Source organism: Podarcis pityusensis (genome assembly GCF_964106645.2).
Source record: "Podarcis pityusensis genome assembly, chromosome: 17".
Classification (NCBI taxonomy): domain Eukaryota; kingdom Metazoa; phylum Chordata; class Lepidosauria; order Squamata; family Lacertidae; genus Podarcis; species Podarcis pityusensis.
In genome coordinates, this window is record NC_138042.1 from 18665602 (window position 1) to 18688416 (window position 22815).

At 44.2% G+C, this 22815-nt stretch overlaps 1 protein-coding gene across 4 annotated transcripts in view; it reads right to left on the reverse strand.

Moving 5' to 3' along the window:
• MOB3B (MOB kinase activator 3B) overlaps nucleotides 1-22815 on the reverse strand; it is a 97060-nt gene that overhangs the window by 10462 nt on the left and 63783 nt on the right. For all 4 annotated transcript variants that reach the window (XM_080987966.1, XM_080987963.1, XM_080987965.1 and 1 more), the window contains exon 3: nucleotides 6696-6898. In XM_080987966.1, the coding sequence (XP_080844092.1) occupies nucleotides 6737-6898 (162 nt within the window). In that variant the 3' untranslated portion in view covers nucleotides 6696-6736. The remainder of the gene's footprint in view (nucleotides 1-6695; nucleotides 6899-22815) is intronic.

Here is a 22815-nt window from a genome sequence, read left to right on the forward strand (position 1 = left end):
CTCTGGGGTTGCGGCGCTCATCTCGCTTTACTGGCTGAGGGAGCCGGCGTACAGCTTCCGGGTCATGCATGACTAAGCCGCTTCTGGCGAACCAGTGCAGCGCACGGAAACGCCGTTTACCTTCCCAACGGAGCGGTACCTATTTATCTACTTGCACGTGACGTGCTTTTAAACTGCTAGGTTGGCAGGAGGAGGGACCGAGCAACAGGAGCTCACCCCGTCGCAGGGATTCATTCCCCCCCCTCCAAAATATAGTTTGGCCCCCCACAAGGTCTGAGGGACAGTGGACCGGCCCCCTGTTGAAAAAGTTTGCTGACCCCTGGTCTACAGCAGTCTTGTCTTCCTAGAAGGCATGCCCAGAGAATCGGGGGGTTCTCTCCCAGCCCCACCTGAAGATGCCAGGGGTCTAATGTGGGGCCTTCTGCATGAGAAACAGATGCTCTGCAGCTGGAAACATCTGAATTGGAAGCAGACTAAAAAGCTGCAATGCAACAAGATGACTCAACGGTCTAAGCAAACCCGTGAGCCTACGCAGACCCAAATGAAAAGACTCTGTGGGCTTGTGAATGTTTGCAATTTCAAAACAGAAGCAGATTTTTCCTCCTCGTTTAAATCATTCCGTGCCCATAAAGGCCAATCAACAAAGGCACCAACACAAAGCCGTTTGCTAAGTGAAAAACAAACACGACACACTCACATAATTCCAAATGCCAGCATTGCAAAATTACAGTCCCATATTTAAACATCCAATTAATTATGAAAGCAACGTGGACTTGAGGCAAAGCAAACCTGCGCACAGATTTTCAACGTGCACGGAAATAAGCAGCTGCCTTGGTATTTAGCCATCAAGAAATGCAAAATGTTCCCTTTTTAATTATATACTTGTTGCAACCTGAACCGAGCTCTCCTTAGATCTATGAACATGGCAACGAAGATTTAATGGAGAAGATTCCCGCAAAAGTCTGCTCATTCGCCTGAATGGAGGACGATATAGACCGGGTGTGGAAAAACTTTGGCTCTCTAGATGTTGTTGAACTATGACTCCCAAAACCCAGGGCCACTGGCCATGCTTCTGGGGCTGACGAGAATTGTACAACAAGATATGGAGAGCCAAAGTTCCCCACACCTGATATAGAGGGTGCGTGTGTGTAGAAAGTAGCCTACTGTATGAAGATAAAATGCACATCTCAGGCACGCAACCTCTGGACTGTTGCCCAGAATGACATTTGGCTCTGGGACTAAAAGTGACTCCCTAATAGTAACACGAGCAGCCACTCTCTGTGGCTCTTTGCAATTCCCTGCAGAAATACTTTGAGCAATATTCAACTGAATTAGTGCAGTTACGGTAGAATTATCTCTACGAACCAACCCCTAAATATGCTCCAAAACAGATTTAGGGGGAACGCTGGGAGATTTCTCCTTGCACAACACTACGACAGACTTTGTATTTGCATATTTTATTTTTGATATATTTCTTTCCCCGAATTCCTCCAAGCACACATGTCAACTGAGGGAGGTGGGTAGCACAAAATGTGGTGATTACTCCTATTTATAAAGACAGAATCAGTATCTGGCTGAGCGGAGGCTCGCGTTGTGCGCAGCTCATGTGCTATAACCGCAGCACTGCCCCCAAAACCTTGCAGAACCGGTCAGCAAGGCTCTCAGTACAGTGGTACCTTGGGTTAAGTACTTAATTCATTCCGGAAGTCCGTACTTAACCTGAAGCATCACTTTAGCTAATGGGGCCTCCTGCTGCTACCGCGCCGCCAGAGCACAATTTCTGTTCTCATCCTGAAGCAAAGTTCTTAACCTGAAGCACTATTTCTGGGTTAGCAGAGTCTGTAACCTGAAGCATATGTAACCTCAAGCGTATGTAACCCGAGGTACCACTGTACGATGATGCTCTTCATCGATCCATGTACCTGTTAGCATTTTCCACCTCTTCCCTTCACCTGCGAGCTCCGTCCATAATCACATGGTCTCCTCTCCCCCTCCATGCAACACATATCTTTGATGTGAAGATTACTTAACAGAATATACACACCCCTTGACTGTAAGAAAAACTCAAGGAGTGTTCAAAGAAACCTCTCAATCATCATCACATTCCCGTAATTAACGCCGGAAGGCAGAATGCACCAATAATGCTAAAAATAATGCAATGAACTTAATTTTCTTTTTTGAAAAAAAAATCTCACAAACAAAGGGTGAGGGAATTACAGTCACGGTTTGGAGACTGTGGACTCTCTTTGCTTGGCGGTTTTTCTGAGCAGAAGTTGGATGGCCATAATAATGATGTAGCCTACCTTGATTTCAGCAAGGCATTTGACAAGGTGCCCCATGATATTCTTGTAAAGAAGCTGGTAAAATGCTTTCTTGACTATGCTACCACTCAGTGGATTTGTAACTGGCTGACTGACCGAACCCAAAGGGTGCTCATCAATGGTTCCTCTTCATCCTGGAGAAGAATGACTAGTGGGGTGCCACAGGGTTCTGTCTTGGGCCCGGTCTTATTCAACATCTTCATCAACGACTTGGATGATGGACTCAAGGGCATCCTGATCAAATTTGCAGATGACACCAAACTGGGAGGGGTGGCTAACACCCCAGAGGACAGGATCACACTTCAAAACGACCTTGACAGATTAGAGAACTGGGCCAAAACAAACAAGATGAATTTTAACAGGGAGAAATGTAAAATATTGCACTTGGGCAAAAAAAATGAGAGGCACAAATACAAGATGGGTGACACCTGGCTTGAGAGCAGTACATGTGAAAAGGATCTAGGAGTCTTGGTTGACCACAAACTTGACATGAGCCAACAGTGTGATGCGGCAGCTAAAAAAGCCAATGCTCTAGATCAAGGGAAGTAATAGTGCCACTGTATTCTGCTCTGGTCAGACCTCACCTGGAGTACTGTGTCCAGTTCTGGGCACCACAGTTCAAGAAGGACACTGACAAACTGGAACGTGTCCAGAGGAGGGCAACCAAAATGGTCAAAGGCCTGGAAACGATGCCTTATGAGGAACAGCTAAGGGAGCTGGGCATGTTTAGCCTGGAGAAGAGGAGGTTAAGGGGTGATATGATAGCCATGTTCAAATATATAAAAGGATGTCACATAGAGGAGGGAGAAAGGTTGTTTTCTGCTGCTCCAGAGAAGCGGACACGGAGCAATGGATTCAAACTACAAGAAAGAAGATTCCACCTAAACATTAGGAAGAACTTCCTGACAGTAAGAGCTGTTCGACATTGGAATTTGCTGCCAAGGAGTGTGGTGGAGTCTCCTTCTTTGGAGGTCTTTAAGCAGAGGCTTGACAACCGTATGTCAGGAGTGCTCTGATGGTGTTTCCTGCTTGGCAGGGGGTTGGACTCGATGGCCCTTGTGGTCTCTTCCAACTCTATGATTCTATGATAATAATTTATTATTTATACCCCGCCCATCTGGCTGGGTTTCGCCAGCCACTCTGGGTGGATTGCAACAAAAATTAAAAATACATTAAAATGTCACACATTAAAAACTTCCCTGAACAGGGCTGCCTTCAGATGTCTTCTAAACGTCAGATAGTTGTTTATTTACTTGACATCTGATGGGAGGGCGTGCCACTACCGAGAAGGCCCTCTGTCTGGTTCCCTGTAACCTCACTTCTTGCAGAGAGGGAACCTCCAGAAGGCCCTTGGAGGTGGACCTCAGTGTCCGGGCAGAACGATGGGGGTGGATGCATCTGTCCTGGATGCTCTAGCTGAGATTCCTGCATTGCGGGGGGTTGGACTAAATTACCCCGGGGGTCCCTTTCCAACTCTACGATTCTGTGATTGACAGTTGGAAGCCAAAGACACACAGAGCACGCCTGAAGTTTTCTGCAACTCACTGGGCTCAGTACTTCTGTTCACTGGGAAGCTCCCTTTGTGAATCCTACCTCCCACCCCCCCTTCCCCACTTTGTAATTGCTCAGCAAGCACTAGGAAACCCATAGAGACAACAATCCTGTTCTTTATTTTATTCTCTCTCTCCCATCCTTTTCTAGGAGGGGATGGGAGAGCCTCTTAGAAACAAAAGGGAAAAACCAGGACTAAATGAGTGAGCGACAAGTTAATAATTGAGCAGTATTTAGCATTGCATAAAAAAGATTAACCTTGCCAGGTCAGTTTCATGGGTATGGAGGGACACACTTGGAACAGTTTCGTTGTTAAAAGACTGCCTTGTACTACGCAAATACTAATATTTTGAGACTTCCCAGCACTTGAGCGACAATGTGCCTTTCTCATGAAATGGTTTGCCTCAGAGGATGAGGTCTGGTGGCTGTTTAGACTTGAATATACCTCCCCCCCCCTCAAATGCCCCCTGAACCTTGAGATAAAGTTTCAAAGTACGCGTTGGGTACATAAACTTGGGTGTACATTCTCAGGCCCTTTGCAACCACGTGTAGATTTCCACATAGCTAGAAGGTCCAACAAACAGGTGATGTAGTCGTCTGTTTACTTTATATTCTTAACCAAATATAAAAAGTTAGCTGCTTGGTAGCGTCTTGCTTTGGCAATGAAAAACCAGAATCTGCTTTCGAAACACTCCTTGCTCTTTATTATGATTGATTTTTCTTCCTCCCCCGAAATGCAGCTCCATTACATTAATTAAACTTAGCAAAGCAATCAACTACAACCTGTAGATTGTGCAATTGTAGCTGGATTCGGTTAAAAGCCAACACACTGCCGTGTGCTCACGGGGGAAATTATTCATGCCGTACTTAAGCAATATGATGTGCAAGCTTTCTTACACAGATGGATTGGAGGGGTGGAGAGACAAACAGGACCCTTCTGGGTTGAATGTAAAATCGATCTTGATACTCCCAGAATGATCAATCCAATTCTGGAAAGACTTACAAGTCCCGGGGGAACTGAAATTACATCTGAGGCATGGGTCAGTGCCATCACTTCCCTTCACAACAAAATACACCCAAGGGAACTGGATAGCTCAGTTGGTGAGAGTGTTGTGCTGATGATGCCAAGGTTGCAGGTTCAATCCTTGTATGGGGCAGCTGCATATTATTGCATTGCAGGGGGTTGGACTAGATGATCCACAGGGTCCCTTCCAGCTCTACAATTCTATGATTCCAAACTGACAGAAAACTGGTAGGGCTCTATTGGCCCAGGAGATCTGCAGGATAACATAATCTGGAAAGCCAACAAAAACAGATCTTTGGTTTCTTCATTCTGCCCTGGAACTGCATAACTGGGCTGTCACCGATGGAAGCGAAAGGTCAGAAAAAGCTCAATATGGAGGCCAAATGGCCGAAATATTGGGAAATTCTGGAACAAGAGGGAGATAGATTGAAACTGCAGAGTTTTGAGAAACTAAAAAACAAAGTGCGAGATTGGCTTCATTATTATCAGATAATGGAGGCATACAGTTTGGACAAGAAAATTGGCTTCCAGGTGGAAAAATCAAAATTAGAAACAGAACTGTTAGAACCCAAAACTAAGATTTTGTCAAAGATGTATAACTTGCTGTTGAAATGGAATACTCAGGATGAAACGGTGAAATCTGCTATGATTAAATGGGCACAAGATGTTGGACATAACATAATGATGGCTGACTGGGAACAGTTATGGACCACAGGTATGAAGTTTACAGCATGTAATGCCTTAAGAGAGAATATTATGAAAATGATATACAGGTGGTACATGACACCAGTCAAGCTTGCAAAAATCTATCATTTGCCCGATAATAAATGTTGGAAATGTAAAGAAACTGAAGGTACATTCTTTCACCTTTGGTGGACATGCCCAAGGATTAAGGCTTTCTGGGAGATGATCTATAATGAAATGAAAAAGGTATATAAATATACCTTCCTGAAGAAACCAGAGGCCTTTCTCCTGGGCATGGTCGGCCAATTGGTGCCAAAGAAGGACAGAACTTTCTTTATGTATGCCACAACAGCAGCAAGAGTACTTATTGCAAAGTATTGGAAGACACAAGATTTACCCACTCTGGAAGAATGGCAGATGAAGGTGATGGACTATATGGAACTGGCGGAAATGACTGGCAGAATCCGAGACCAGGGAGAAGAGTCGGTGGAAGAAGATTGGAAGAAATTTAAAGACTATTTACAGAAATACTGCAAAATTAATGAATGTTAGAATGATGTCAGAATGAAGTTAAGATGTCAGAATGAAGTTAACATTAGCAGTAATGTTATAAAGGTGTATGTAAAAATGGATTGTTAACAGGTGAAAATCCAAAGTTATAATATATTAAGTTAAAGGATTAAGACAAAAACAAAGAGGGAAAGGAATTGCTGAATTAACTAACAGAACTGGAATACAAAAAAGGGAGGTGTGAGGAGGACAGGGAAGTAAGGAAATGAAATGTAAGGCATGGAAAGACTCATGTGTTGTTTAAGTGTTTTTTATCTTTTTTTGTATTTTGTATTTTTTTCCTTTTTGTTTCTTTTTCTCCCCCCCCCCCTTTTTATTTATGTAATCCTTTCTTTGAAACTTTAATAAATATCATTTTAAAAAAAATGGAACTGCATAACTGAAGAGAGACTCATTCTCACTTCTGCCACCAGTGAGAAATCAAGGTCCATGTTGAGTGGAAGACTGGTCTGACCAAAACCCTTGACCAAGGAAGGAGCAGCTGCCCCTGCTGGCTTTGCATTTCCCTCTGCGGCTAATAAATAAATAAAGCACTAAACACTTACCAAAGGCTCCAGTTCCTTGCGGTCTATGAGGGTGAGCTCCGTCACGAAATAATAAAAGTGCTTGTAACAGGTGTTGACGTGCGCCTCAGCCCCCATGATGATAATGCGGTCAAAGTGGTGGATGTAGACGTGGACAAAGACCCGGAAGAGCCGGCACAAGATCTTCTTGCAGATCTGAAGGAAGTTCTTTGGGAACGGCACGCCTGGGAACGGAAAAGGAGAGGAGGTTGAGATCTCCCACCCTGTCATGATGGCGGTTGTTGTAAGTATAGGGAGAGTGATCCGATGCATGCAGCGAAAAGAGGAAGCTCAACGCTGCGCACAGGGAATAAACAGCCCCTCAACAGTCACTCATAAAATTGCAACACCAAATTATCCCCAACGACTGAGGGGTACCCAATCAGATTCGTGGCCATCTATACTAACCCACCCAGCAAAAGAGGGATGTCTTGGTTGCCCCCACCACAACTCATGCTCTCCATGAAGGAGAACCCGCTTTGCCAACTGGGCACCCAGAGATCTCCACGCGGTCGCAACTGGACCTGCGCCAGTCGCAAAATGCGCCTGGCATCTGGCTAATTTTGAACACTGCTTCTATAACAAAGAGGACGGTGCTCCTTCAGAAGTAAATAAGCCGCAAAGCACAACCAGTTCTCTAGAACAGCCTACATATATTGATTTGATTTCAGTCTATTTATTTATTAGATTTGTATAGTGTCCTTCATCATAAGATCTCAGTGTGGTTCACAGAATAAAATACAAGATAAAGACAAGTAAATAAGTAAAGCAAAACAATTTATATTTGGGTAATTTACATTTTCCCACTTATTTGTTTATTGTTATTATTGTTATTTAAATTTGTATACTACCCTGTGCCCGCAGATCTCACAACATAATGGCTCCATTCTTCCCACTGTTAAAAATCCACACTGGCAAATAGCCCACATGCACTTAATAATTCCTGGTGCATTGTTGCAAAATAATAATCGTGATTTTAAAAAGACTTAAAAGTGGCTGAAGACGAAGACGAAAACTTATACGATAATCTCCAACAGCGGAGATCAATTTTAACAAAAGCATGCACAGTGGGCAGACAAAGAAGGATAAAGACATTAAATTAGATCACTGAGCTGCTGTCATTATTAGGAGAAGAAAAGATGCTTGGTGGAATTTCTGAGCTAGCAGCTACTTGCTGAAATAGAAGAAAAGAATTTACTCCTGGATGAAGTAACTGGCTGTAGTTCAAGCAGCACTACTGACTCAGCCAAGATCCAGTCTCTGAACAAAGGATAATGACAGAGATTCGGTTAACCGGGAGTTTACAATCCTGGGGGGGGGGGGGATCCAGCTATATTCCCCCCACCCCCTTTACAAATTGCCAAGTTATTACACAACAGATTTGCGAGCTTTCCAGCCACGCATTTCAGGCTCCTAAAATATCATCCTCGCAGATGTGGTGTCAGGCCTGGAAAGAACCTGAAGCTGATCTGATTCAACTTCCAGCCCTATGGCTGGAGAGCTCATGCAAGCTGAATCCCATTCACGCTGCCACAATAACTCCTGTACTGAGTTGCGCGTGCGTTTGTACAAGTCCGGACCTTTTCTAGGACGGACAACAATCTAGAGCATGGGTAGGCAAACGAAGGCCCAGGGCCCGGATCTGGCCCAATTGCCTTCTAAATCCAGCCCGCCAACGGTTCAGGAATCAGCGTGTTTTTACATGAGTAATTTATATACTGCCCTATACCCAGAGATCTCAGGGCGGTTCACAGAACCAAAGCAAAATATAAAACCACAAAATATATAATCAAAATAAAAACAACAACCCAAGAAAAGCTGATGTTATGAAGTTAGCATAAATTAAGATCTATTTCTAAAGACACCCTGAGGACTCGTTACATTATTATTTTTCAGTACGGATTATTATCCTGATCCATCCAACGTTTTTCCGTTATGGAGAAGGACATTTCATACGCTGTGTGCGTTCAGTTTTCTTTACCAAATCACAGAGCACCCTCACCTCTAATGGAGAAATTATATGCCGTCAGCTGTGATAAACACCGGCTCAGCAAAGGACTGTGAAAAGCAGCTCTAATGGCCTTAAAGCACAGAGAGCCGCTGTCAACTCGTGGAGCAGTCCTTCATTTGCACTGCCCACATCTCTCTCTCTCTTGAAAAGCCCCCCCTTTCAAAGCAGATTTTCACAAGGCGATTCGTACAGTATCCCAGTTAACACAGATATATGTTATCCCTTGGGGCCAAGCTTGACATCTGAAGCAGAGCAGCAGATGGACAAATGGCTTGCTTCATTTGTTTCTCAGTACAGTGGTACCCTGGTTCTCAAACAACTTGGAACCCAAACATTGCAAACCTGGAAGCCGGATGTGCTCCGTTTTGAATGTTACGCTTCCAATTTGAGTGCTGCACTTCTTGTTATGTACTAAGCATGGGGAAGAAATGGAGGCAATGAGAGATTTTACTTTCCTGGGCTCCATGATCACTGCAGATTGTGACAGCAGCCATGAAATTAAGAGACGCCTGCTCCTTGGGAGAAAGGCGATGGCAAACCTAGACAGCATCTTAAAAAGCAGAGACATCACCTTGCCAACAAAGGTCCGTATAGTTAAAGCTATGGTTTTCCGAGTAGTGATGTATGGAAGTGAGAGCTGGACCATAAAGAAGGCTGATTGCCAAAGAATTGATGCTTTTGAATTATGGTGCTGGAGGAGACTCTTGAGAGTCCCATGGACTGCAAGAAGATCAAACCTATCCATTCTTAAGGAAATCAGCCCTGAGTGCTCACTGGAAGGACAGATCGTGAAGCTGAGGCTCCAATACTTTGGCCACCTCATGAGAAGAGAAGACTCCCTGGAAAAGAACCTGATGTTGGGAAGGATGGAGGGCACAAGGAGAAGGGGACGACAGAGCACGAGATGGTTGGACGGTGTTCTCGAAGCTACCAGCATGAGTTTGACCAAACTGCGTGAGGCAGTGGAAGACAGGAGTGCCTGGCGTGTTCTGGTCCATGGGGTCACGAAGAGTCGGACGCAACTAATTGACTAAACAACAACAACAAGTCCTCAGGTACAGACACTTACCTAAGGGATCCGATGCATTTTTTTGGTTAGGAGATCAGCAATTTCACATTTGAGTTATTTAAGGACTCTTGGAACCCAGCAATTTGTTTGTTTTTAAAATTGTCCCTATTGCCTCGAACTTGGTCTCATTCCCACTATTTCCCACAGTTCCTCCGATTCCCTTTTTGAGGACATGACAGAGGTCTGTACTACATTTTCTGAAGCTAAGGTGTTCCAACTTCTCTGCAATTTCCCTTCCCTCTTTTACCATGCCTTATCAAGAAAGGGGGGGAGGGGGGGAGAGAAAATCATGCAAGCAGAAGCCATTTGAAATTATTTCTAGCTACTCCATAGCACCTGAAAAGCCGCAAGCTAAAACCACAAACATTTTTTAAACCACCCGTGCTATTTTAAAATAGTCACTTTTCTAGGTGCTGCCTATCCTTGGGCATTCAAAGCACTAACGGATCAGGGTTTGCATATGCACCAACAAGTTTAAGCAGAGATCAGAATTTGGCAGCCAAGGCCATGTACTTTGCATTCTAATAAAAAAAGGAAATGCACCAAACACATTGCCCCAGAATTTGAAAATTTGGAATAACTGAAGGTCAGAGCAATTGCCGGCCTGTAGTTCTTTTTTTTATAGAGTAACTGTGTTCTTCCCTTACATACAGCTGGCTACACAAAGCTCAATGCGCAGGCATATTAAGCTACACAAATATAAATACCATCGTTGCCCTTCCTCCTAAAAACACAGAAATAGAGAGGGAGGAAGGGAGAAAGGAGTTCAAGAATTAGATGTACAGTGGTAAGGTAAAGGTAAAGGGACCCCTGACCATTAGGTCCAGTTGTGACCGACTCTTGGGTTGTGGCACTCATCTCACTTTATTGGCCGAGGGAGCCAGTGTACAGCTTCCAGGTCATGTGGCCAGCATGACTAAGCCGCTTCTGGAGAACCAGAGCAGCGCACGGAAAAGCCGTTTACCTTCCCGCTGGAGTGGTACCTATTTATCTACTTGCGCTTTGACGTGCTTTCGAACTGCTAGGTTGGCAGGAGCAGGCACCAAGCAATGGGAGCTCACCCTGTCGCTGGGATTTGAACCGCCGACCTTCTGATCGGCAAGTCCTAGGCTCTGTAGTTTAATCCACAGCGCCACCCGCGTCCCATGTACTGTACACCTTTATGTCCCTGATATGTTTAACACATGCTCTCTCCAAAGCCTACCAGGTACAGAGAATTTTTGGCCAGCAAAGCAAGAAACATCTTCAAGAGGTGAGGAATGGGGAAACAATCTGTTAAGAAAAAGGAAAGCCTTGTCTCTGATTCTGGGAACTTCTCATACGGTTTCTGAAGTCTCAGTAATTGTTTGTATGTTATACTGTTACATTTCAGTGGCTTAACTGGATTTTATTTTATTGGATATTTTCAAATTTGCTTTTCTCGGCTGCAAAGCAGGCCATGTATTGAAAAGGACCTTTGGAACTGCTTTTCTATTCCTGGAATTTTTCCTCCATGAGTTGTACTGCCCAATACTGTTTGACCTGACAGACCAAGGGTACTTTTTTTGGAATCACCCCTCACTTTGAAAATATGGACAAACAGCCCTAAATTGTATTGGCTCAAATGTATTCCTGCAAAGAAAATACCCTCAGCCTGAGTGGTTGCATCCAGTGGAGGCCCATTTAAATTAATGGACCTGATATATGTATATTGTACCCTATATTTTGCATGCCATCGTTACTTGGCCAGTATCACAGGACACGTTTCCAGATTATGCAACAATGCCTTAATATTGCATGGGATCTTCCCACACGGTCTGTTTCCTGTACAATAAATGCACATTCTCTGCACACAATTAACACGTTTTCCCTTGAATTAATGTTTTTTTGCAGAGATAGCTGTCAGCAGACTTTATTCTGCAAAGGCAAAGGAAAGACCTGGGCAACCAATCTCTTTCCTGTACAATTATTAGTAGAAATGAAGCCCAGTGGAACCAAAACATGGAAGGAAAGCATGTGCTTGGGGGGGGGGGGGGAGAGAAAAGAAACCCTACTCTGTCATTTCCAAATCTAATTGCAACAGTCTTTTACTGCTGGATAATTCCACCCAAAGGCCTTTAAAGCCTCTGCTTTCAAAAATGTTTGCATTTTTATCTGCCAAAGAGTCGTTATTGCTTCCTGACAGTAAAGAGACCAACCTGACGCCCATTTCCTTTAGGCGACTTTGCATTCTCAGGAAAACATAAATGGGTCCCTCAGCCTAAACAGCAAACCAACCAAGATTGTGATTCTGAGCACATTTACTGTGCAATTCAGTTCCTAAGGAAGTCCCATGGAAAACAACGCTGCTTTTTTCCTTCCTGGTTCCTGGCCACACAGGTTTCTTTTTGCAAAACCTCTTTTTTAAAATGCAACAAATAATTGGGATGCAGCAAATATGTAGGCATTACAGCAAACACAGTAACTCATAAAAGCGGGATTGCATTGAAGCAACAGAACAGCACATTATGAATATCTACATATTTATGGGGTTATTCATATCATGCGCTGTAAATGGTTGAAAATCTTTCTGTTTCCTAGCTGGAAGGAATACAGTCTGAATACAAAAAATACCAATAACCAGACAGTGTTTTTATTCTGATGAAGAAACCGAAACACCTTTTCAAAGCCTCACAATAGCTTCGCTTGGATCCTGTCTAGACTTTCATTAATTGCACAAAACATACATAAGCTCCCTAAACCATAAAGATGTACTATCACCAACCAATGATGTCCTCTCATTCACACCTGGAGGAATGTTTGAAAGAAAGCCTTTTGCCCCCCAGAGGTGAGGAATAATGATGTTCCTAGTTTGTACCAATTTCATTTCCTTCCTCGTGGGAAGTTTTGGATTAGCGCTGAAGCCCCGCCCATTTCTGAACCATGAAACATTGGTGGCACTCTGCCAATCTCACTGACCTGTCTCCTTCACAGATGCCTTGAGGCTGAGCTGCCAAGACATTGCTCCAGCAAGCAGCCCATTTTTGCAAATTAACTCTGTCCCAAGCTGGGCTCTCTGCACATTTACTGTTTTGACACACACCACAATTGCCTCATTACGCAAATCATGTTCAGAATACCACAACACACACGTAACTGGCTGTGAAGTAACATAACATTATATATAATAAAACGGTAATCGTCATATCAAAAAATTACAAAGCAGTTTGTGGTGGCAATAACATATCATATTACTATTAGCCTTCTATATGTTTTTATTGTCGTAAAGTCCAAGGATAATCAAACGAAAAGTGTAACAAACAAATGCGAAGGCAAGTTTGTTTGTTACACTTTTAAGACAGGACAATGCAGAAGGAAGATATCAGTATGAAATGGCATTGCCAACAGAAACTGGATGTTGTAATCGCTGGACTTGACAATCTTTGGACTTTAAATCAGTAAAAACCCTTACTTAAAAAGCCTGTAAGAAATACCCCTCACACTCACAACCCAGAAGTTCTGAAGAAGTGTGCATGCACACAAAAAGCTTATACCCAGAGCAAACTTAGTTAGTCTCTATGATGCTACTGAACAATTTTTAAAATTGTTCTACTTATTTCGACTGTGTCAGACCAACACAGCTACCTACCTGAATCTAGAACGCAAAAATTGACATTCACAGATATATATATTTTTTTTAAAAATGAGGCAAGGACTTTGGCCAAATGCCGCACTAACACAAAAGTCACAATCGCCAAATTTGGAACTTGCCCTGGAAAGGGATTTCCTTATTTTTTGTATCCCACGAGTTCATTATTTCAGTGAGCTATAAATCCCTCGAGAGAGTGTCACAAAGAATTCTCTAGCCGTCCTCAATTTAGCTGTCAAATCTCCTCCCGTGGGCCATACTGGGAGAGCGTCTAACCTCATCATCCCCATTGCCTGCCTGGTCAAATAAATATTTTTAAATGGCCTTGGCAATCGGTGTAACTCAAACGAGGCTAGAGATACGAGAAGTTCTCTGGTTTTTTGGAAAAATTCAGTACCATCACTGCGTGTGCTACTGCATATCTGAACTATTTTTCAGCAGAAATGTGTGGTCTGACTTCGTGTGTGTCAGAGAAGACAAGATTAACGTTTAATCATTATTTAAAAAAAATAATAAAAGGGGGGAGGGGAAGGAAAAGGCTACCATTTTTAAAACAAGGCCTGTGTATTCAGAATCTGAGCTCTGATCTGCATCTGTGAGTCACTGATCTCAATCCACAGAAGCCAAATGGGTCGTTTTATAGGTACCTCTACTATCCTTAAGATGCGGGTGGCGCTGTGGTCTAAACCACTGAGCCTCTTGGGCTTGCCGATCAGAAGGTCGGTGGTTCGAATCCCTGCGACAAGGTGAGCTCCTGTTGCTCAGTCCCAGCTCCTGCCAACCTAGCAATTTGAAAGCACGTCAAAGTGCAAGTAGATAAATAGGTACCACTGTGGCGGGAAGGTAAACGACGTTTCCGTGAGCTGCTCTGGTTTCGCAAGAAGCAGCTTAGTCCTGCTGGCCACATGACCCGGAAAAACTGTCTGCGGACAAACGTCAGCTCCCTTGGTCAGTAAAGCGAGATGAGCGCCGCAACCCCAGAGTCGTTTGCAACTGGACTTAACTGTCAGGGGTCCTTTACCTTTAGTAGCCTTAAGACCATTTTGCAGCTCGGTGTTTATCCTTGAGATTAGGGGAGGGGAAGTAGCACTTTGCCAGCTAGGTGTTAAACAAGCAAACACATCTGCTACAGCCTGTTGGTAGAATTCAACAGATGGATTTGGGGGATGATAGTCTTTGAATGCCACCTTATAGTCTATCACACCAAAACATACCACTGTTCCAAATGTTTTGGGCCACAATTATGCTGACTTCCTTTTAGACTTGCTTCACTGCAGAAATTTTCTACCCCTGATGTCTACCGTGTAAGAATAATTGGAATCACAAGACGGTCGCCGACAGCTGCAATGATTTCCAATCAACTTTGCCGAGCCCAGGTGAAATATGTGATTACTATGCATTGATCTCCCAGTGGTCTTTCCGCATTGCAATTTATTTAATTGCTCCCCGCTCCTCCCCCTTTCTTTGCCAATTCTTCTTGGCCCTTATTATGGTAATGTGCCATAAAACTTTGACTGGCTATAGGTCAACCTTCAGCATTGCCACGCTTGCAAAACAGCATCAATACTAAAAAAAGACATCACTGTAATCAGACTCTATCGAAAGGATAAGAAAACGGTAGCTAAACATGGAGAGGATCCAACGCCCTGGCCTTCCTCGACAAAACGGCTGAAACAAATGCAACGGGAGCTCACCTCGTTGTGGGGATTCGAACAGCCATCCTTCTGATTGGCAAGTCCTAGGCTGTGTTGTTTAACCCACAGCACCAGCCACATCCCCTAGCCCATTTGTAGAAGGAACAAATTGCAAATATCACTTTAGCTAACGAATACTGCTGTTGCATTATGCAAATATATGCTTTTTTTTCTATCGAAGTAGCAGTCAACTCAATCCGTAAGGCGTGAGACTCTTAATCTCAGGGTCGAGAGTTCCAGCCCCACGTTGGGCAAAGCATCTGTTGGCATCCGTCTGTCTTGGGAGGAGTGCGCCTGCATTGCGAGGGTTGGACTAGATGCCCCTCATGGTCACTTCCAACTATACAATTCTATGATTTGAACATAAGAGAACTTCCACAGACTAAGTCATGCATATTATTTGTCCAGTTATGGCTACCCAATACTTTTAACCAGAAATAAAAATATATGCTCCACCACTGAGATAGGGTCACTTCCCTGTAGTGGAAGGAGCTTAAGGTAAGTTAAAGCAATGTATGGAAGATAATAATAATAATAATAATAAGTGATCATTAGATATGAAAACTGTGCAAGAAAGTCTCGTCAAGGACTTCCGACTCCACCCAGTGAACAATTAATGGTAGAGAGAGTGAGAGACCTAAACCCAAGGGCAGAGTTGTCATACATCTGGAATTAAATGTCCGGGAAAATGGCAAACCATGTCAGAAGTGTGGATTTTGGGGGATTTACTTTAAAATAGCTCAAAAACTACTACTTCTTCTTCCTTTCTTTCTTTTTCAGATTTTGCAATATAAAAAAAAAGCTCAACAACTTTGCCCTAAAATGCCCAACAATTTTTGCGTCCGGACGTTCACTCTTTGAAATATGGCAACCCTACCCAAGAGTAGAGCTAAGCCATCACACGACTCAGAAAGTAAAGCTATACGTTGTCTTTATAAATTGTGAACTCCACTGCCCTGAGGAGGAACCGCAGTACAGTACAAAAATGTTTGTAGTCTCTTTGGATAAAACAACAGGTAGTAATGAATGACTGAACCAATATGTAGATAGGTGGAAGTCAACTCTCTGCCCACGAAAAGGTGAGCAATGCCAGTAGCATCTGCTGCCAGGACCTGAAGTTCTCTTAAACAGCTTACTGAATACAACGCAGGAAGTGTTCTGAATCATAGCGTTGGAAGGAATCGCCAGGGTCACATAGTCCAACCCCTGCAATCTCGGCAGGAATTACCTGGGAGGAATTAAATCATTGCCAGGATTGCAAATAAATATTCACATAAAACTATAATTGCCTAGAACAGCATGTATCTGTGGGCGAATGTTAATCGGAGCGTGAGCACTCCGTACTGTGTTCTCTCTTCTTATAGTCAAGGTGATCCTTGACACCAACTTTAAATGACTGTCACGGTCTGGTTCACGGGCGATCGAAGTCCCAGCTGGGGACGTCGGGACCGGGGGCAAGATGGCAGGGTGGAGCAGGAATGGGAGTGCAGAAGCCAGGAGTCAAGGAGCCAAGGGTCTGAGGATCAGGAAGCAAGGAGTCACGAAGTCAGGGGTCCGAGGATCAAGAAGCAAGGAGTCACAAAGTCTGGGGTCTGAGGCATAGCTGTCAACTTTCAGATTTGAAAATAAGGGATCAGCAGCCTCGAAAATAAGGGACCAGCAGCCTCACCTGTCCCAGGGACAGTCTACAGGATATCTAACAATCCGGGATAGCAGTGGGAAGCAGCAGGAAACGGCGCTGAAATAAGGGGATTTCCTGCAAAAAAAGGGAAGGTTGACAGCTATGGTCTGAGGATCAGGAAGCAAAGAGTCACGAAGCCAGGTGTCCGAGGATCAAGAAGCAAGGAGTCACGAAGTCAGGTGTCCGAGGATCAAGAAGCAAGAAACCAAACGCAGCAAGGCAGGGAACATGTTGCTGTGGCAAAGAGCCGAAGGGAAATGCTGACCTTATATCACTTCCCAGCTCTTGCCGCCTGGTATTGTGAGTTACCAATCAGCCTCACCTGTGCAGCCGCGCATTGCCTCTTCAGAACAAACTTAGGAAGGCCCCAGTCCTGCAAAGTCCTATTGGTCACAGGGCCTGCCTCCTGCATGCACTCCTGACAACGACATCCTTGGGAAAAGGGCTGCTAATTGTAATCTTGCTAGAGTTGGAAGACAATTAGAAGTGAACAGATGATTCTTGGGCATGCTGGAAAAACCCTGCCCTGCAGCTTCAGCAGAAGGAATGCAAGTATGACATTATGTGCCCAAAGAGGTAATTAATTAAGCGCTTGGATTTCAACTAGCTCATTTCAGCTAGTTGAACTGAAGTTCTGCGCTTTATATTTCCTCTTGAGAGAGCTTGGAAGATTTATTTCTGCTTCACAAAATTGGCTGAAGTGAAGATGATTACCCCTCTCTATTTCTTTATGTATTAATAAAAGTATTTCTATACTGACCTATCGCAAAATGCATCACACTATAAAACATCGTGGTTTTTAAAAAAACAAGCAAACAGATAAGCCAGGCACCCCCAAACTCGGCCCTCCAGCTGTTTTGGGACTACAACTCCCATGATCCCTAGCTAACAGTACCAGTGATCAGGGAGGATGGGAATTGTAGTCCCAAAACAGCTGGCGGGCCGAGTTTGGGGATGCCTGAGATAAACTATGCCTTATGCGGAATGGTTGAAGGAGCTGGGCATGTTTAGCCTGGAAAAGCAGAGAGTGAGCCGAGATATGATAGGCATCTTCAAATATCTGTCACATGGAAGAGGGAGCAAGCTTTTTTTCTCCCGCTCCGGAGGGCAGAACTCGAACCCATGGCTTCAAGTTACAAGAAAGGAGATTCTGACTAAACATACGGAAGAACTTTCTGACAGTAAGGGCTGTTTGACAGTGGAACGGTCTCTCTCGGGAGGTTGTGGACTCTCCTTCCTGAGAAGTTTTTAAGCAGAGATTGGATGGCCATCTGTCATGGATGCTTTAGCTGAGATTCCTGCATCGCAGGGGACCGGAGTAGACCAGGGTTTCCCAAACTTAGAGGTCTCCAGCTGTTTTTGGACTGCAACTCCCATCAGCCCTAGCCAGCAGGACCCATGGTCAGGGCTGAATTGTTAAAACCAAAGTTAAAACAATAACCATCTAATTGTGTTCACAGTCAGTATGAGAAGAAGCAATGGTCTCTAAGGGAAGAAACAGAACCAAGAATGTACAGAGTACAGACACGGGAAAATAACCTAAAGATACCTCAAACACACAAAATAGCTGTGTTTCAGCATAGAGAAAACCAAATTCATAAACCGACTCAGCTTCAAGGAACATTTGTTCATCTTTATCAACTGACTGCCAATGTAATTTGTGCTCTTACCTCTGCTGCCTCCCCGCCTCCCATCCCATAAATATTTATTCCAATATCTAATGTTCTCATCAATAAACCAACACTCTTCGGCTGCAATCCGAAAACACGCTCAGCCGTGAGTAAGCTGCATTGAAGGCCACGGAATTTACTTTCGAGTAAACGTGAATAGGTTTGCGCTGCTAGTGAGACAGCCCAAGAAACTGCCAAGCGATCAGAAAACAATACAACCAAGCAATTAGGCACCCTGTTCTAAATTGCTTCTTCTTTTCACAATACAGTAAAAGAAGCAAACTAATATGCAAGAAATAAACAAAGGAAGTAAAGAATGAACAGGAAAAAAAGGGACTACAAGATCCTCCCTCATCAGTATATCTTAACTTTCTAAATGTCAACTTTTTGATAAGCCCTTGCTCAAATCCTCAAGGTTATTATCACACTGGTCACTTTTTGCTTGGAAACTTAAAAAGAATCTTCTTTTCCTTCTTCAACACACATACACACGCAGGATCTGCCTATATAAAATGAATGGAAGGAGGTTGACAACGTGTGTATTAACTGCTGAGTTCTCATAATCACAGGGGAAGCTGGCATCCAGTCCGGCAGATGACAGAAAAGATAACAAGGAAACCCTTCATTTCCACATTCTAAAAGAAGATTCCCACCCACTTCCTACCCATCCTGGTTTTTCACAAATGCACCATCACTTGTTTTAATGTTTCCAGCTCACGTGCGTATGGCAGTAACAGCTGCTGCTTCAAAGCGAGAAGCCAGATCAGTATCTAAGCAATGCCATTGCCAAAATTACTAGTAAATATAGGGTTCATTCAAATAACCGATTGCTGGTTGTCAGATTTTGTAACACGGGTGCCTTTCTCTTAGATGTAGAGAAAGCAATTAAAACATCATAATCTCTCCCCCACCCCAAACACCACACACACACTCTAACAGACTTTAAGACAAGTAGTAACTTGCAAAAAGGAAAAAAGCTGGGTACCAACTCATGGCAGACATTTCCCTTTATACCTCTGGCATGATCTAAAACAAACATTTGGGAAGGTGATCAAGCTGTTTTTAGACCGCATCAGACGACAGGGAGGAGTTGCATGTCTGAACATTCCCTCCTGGGAAAACAGGCTTCACAATACACAGAAAACAATAGGGAGGCCAATGTGAGAGCCTTTCTGTCTAATATCTAGTTTTCTATATGCAGTGGGTTATGAGACTTTCTGAAAATTTCTATGTAGAGTTTATCTGCATGGATCTCCTCCCACCCCCCACCCCAAATTCCCATCTTTCTGCTTTGGCTGCCCTGACATGGTAGTTCATTCTGTTTCCATGAATTTCCCTTAATTGTTAAGTGCATATATCTAAGCTTTCACGTGACGCAATAGTGGAAGCTCAGGGCTCATTTCTGTGGTACTTGCTTCCGGTGGGGAAATTCGCTTGCAAACAATATGGAAATGGGTGCTAAACTTGTACAATATTCCACTATACAGTGGTACCTTTGTTTTTGAACATAATCAGCTCCGGAAGTCCATTCAAGTTCTGAAACATTCGAAAACTGAAAGCCTCAAAACGCAAGCCTGAATACGCAAAACTCAAAACGGAAGCCGTGTTTCTTGTTCGACTTCCGAAGCGCCTTCGAAAACTGAGGCACTTACTTCTGGGTTTTCGGCGTACGAGTTCTGAAATATTTGACTACAGAGGCGTTCAAAAACCGAGGTACCACTGGTTCTAAAAAGTGGCTTTTATTAGTTCAGGGTTTGCAAATGGACTACTAGGTCATCTGTTCCATTTTCCAACTTCCCAAAGCAAATTTCAGCACCATCCCTCTCGCTTTAACCACAGATAAATGTTGTGTCAGCAGCAATATTGGCGTTTAGCAGGAAGGCAGACAAAAACCACAGGTTCCAAGGGTCAGATTTTAACCGCAGTTTTGACTCATGTGCTTGCAACAGGTCCAGCTCTCTTTGTTTACAAAACACAGCCTTGGAGATCTCAGATCCAAATCACTGCCCAGCAACAGGATGCAGCGTGGCAGGGGAACACGAATTCCTATCATCTCTCATCATTGGCAAACCTGCCTGGAGCTGATGGGAGCAACACCTGCAGGGCCACCCAGTCAAAAAACCGCAAAAATGCATGCAATACTGTTTCTACCTCCTGCTCAGCTCCTGTTTGCATCAGCTTAGGGCTCGTCCACTTGTTGCGTGCCGAGAAAGCATGGGTTTGAGTGGTTTCCCACTTGCCCCACACTTTTTAGGTATGGGTCCAAGCGGGCTTGCCTTTGCCCTGCCCCTTTTCCCTGGGAAAAAACGGCTCTTAGGATAAATATTGGAACAAGCAAACATCTGCAGAGAACCCAATTGCCATTTGCTCCGATTTGGCACCAAACTAGAGGTTTCTCCGGGGGAAAGCAGTGGGGCAAATGGAAATGTAGATCTGCCCTTATCCTGTCCCACATTAAACCTGCTCACATTTCACTGGATGCCAGGATTGGACACCCTTCCCTCCCTTTCTGAACAAAGAGCTTCTCACTGCAAGCAAACATGGCAGCGGCATCCATTGATTTGGGCGAAGGGGGTGTCCACATACAATGGTACCTTGGGTTACATACGCTTCAGGTTACACACTCCACTAACGCAGAAATGGTGCTTCAGGTTAAGAACTTTGCTTCAGGATAAGAACAGAAATCGGGCTCCGGCGGCGCGGCAGCAGCGGGAGGCCCCATTAGCTAAAGTGGTGCTTCAGGTTAAGAACAGTTTCAGGTTAAGAACGGACCTCTGGAACGAATTAAGTACTTAACCTGAGGTACCACTGTAGTCTGATAGCACTGTCTCCTTTTTCAGATGTGGTAGACAGTTTGGGTTATGCCTCGTGCCCCGAGGCAGCCATTTTGTGGCAGGCGCCTGTCTCAAAAATCTCAAAACGTCACATGTGCTTGGGTGACCCCTGCACTCTCCTCGTTTCAAGGGATCCCTGATCTGGGGGGGGGGGGGAGAGAACTACTGTTATCAGGATGGCAAAGCATTCGAGCTCCAAGCCGTCACTGCAGGGGCCAGGTTCCCTGTCCAAGACCCCCAAATCTAACATTTGTTGCCAACGCAAGGCTGCTTGGGGGGCTTCACACCACCCACTCCCGTTTTACGAGTTCCTTTAAAAAGCTCATATAACCCTGTTGAAATGCTGAGACATTAAGAGATGCTACCCAGACGGGATTGATGCTAATCTTCTTAAGTTGCCTAGAGTTGCGACCAGCGATGACGGAGGAGGCCTAATGAAGCTCAGAGCTCAAAACAATGAATCATTATTAGCAATTCAGAGGAGCGGCCAAATGCCATGCCTTGATGAGGTCAAACTGCACAGAAATCACTAACAAAATAGCTGCAATTTAGGCATAGCTTCCAGTCGTCGTCTTTTCAAGCTGATTATCACGCCAAGACTGGTTTCATGATAAAATATTCAGCTGATACAGAGTCTTATAAAACAGCTACAGGGTTTTTTGTTTTTGCTTTTTGGTTGTTGTTTTTAAATGTGTTTAGCTTTAAAGCTTTCGTTTAAAAGCCACTCTGGGCAGCTCTACAGTTTCAAGCTGTGCCCCTGAAGGACCAGCTGTGCAGCCTGGGAGTCATTTTGAACTCATAGATGTCCACAGCGGTCAATTCTGTGTCCAGGGCAGCTGTCTATCAGCTCCATCTGGTATGCAGGCTGAGACCCTACCTGCCTGCACACTGTCTTGCCAGAGTGGTGCATGCTCTGGTTATCTCCTGCTTGGACTATTGCAGTGTGCTCTGCGTGGGGCTACATTTGAAGGTGACCCGGAAACTACAACTAATCCAGAATGCAGCAACTAGACTGGTGACTGGGAGTGGCCACCGAGACCACATAACACCGGTCCTGAAAGACCTACATTGGTTCCCAGTACGTTTCCGAGCACAATTCAAAGTGTTGCTACTGATCTTTAAATGGCTTGGCCCAGTATACCTGAAGGAGCGTCTCCACCCCCATCGTTCAACCCAGACACTGAGGTCCTCCTACAAGGGTCTTCTGGTGGTTCCCTCACTGTGAGAAGTGAGGTTACAGGGAACCAGGCAGAGGGCCTTCTCAGTAGTGGCACCCTCCTTGTGGCACCCTCCTTGTGGAACACCCTCTCTTCAGATGTCAAGGAAAAAAACAACCATACAACTTTTAGAAGCCATCTGAAGGCCACCAGGAAGTTTTTAACGTTTGATGTTTTATTATTTTTTATATCTGTTGGATGCCGCCCAGAGTGGCTGGGGGCAACCCAGTCAGATGGACAGAGTATACCGTATTTTTAAATCTATAAGACACACTTTTTCCCCTCCAAAAATTAAGGGGAAATGTGTGTGTCTTATGGA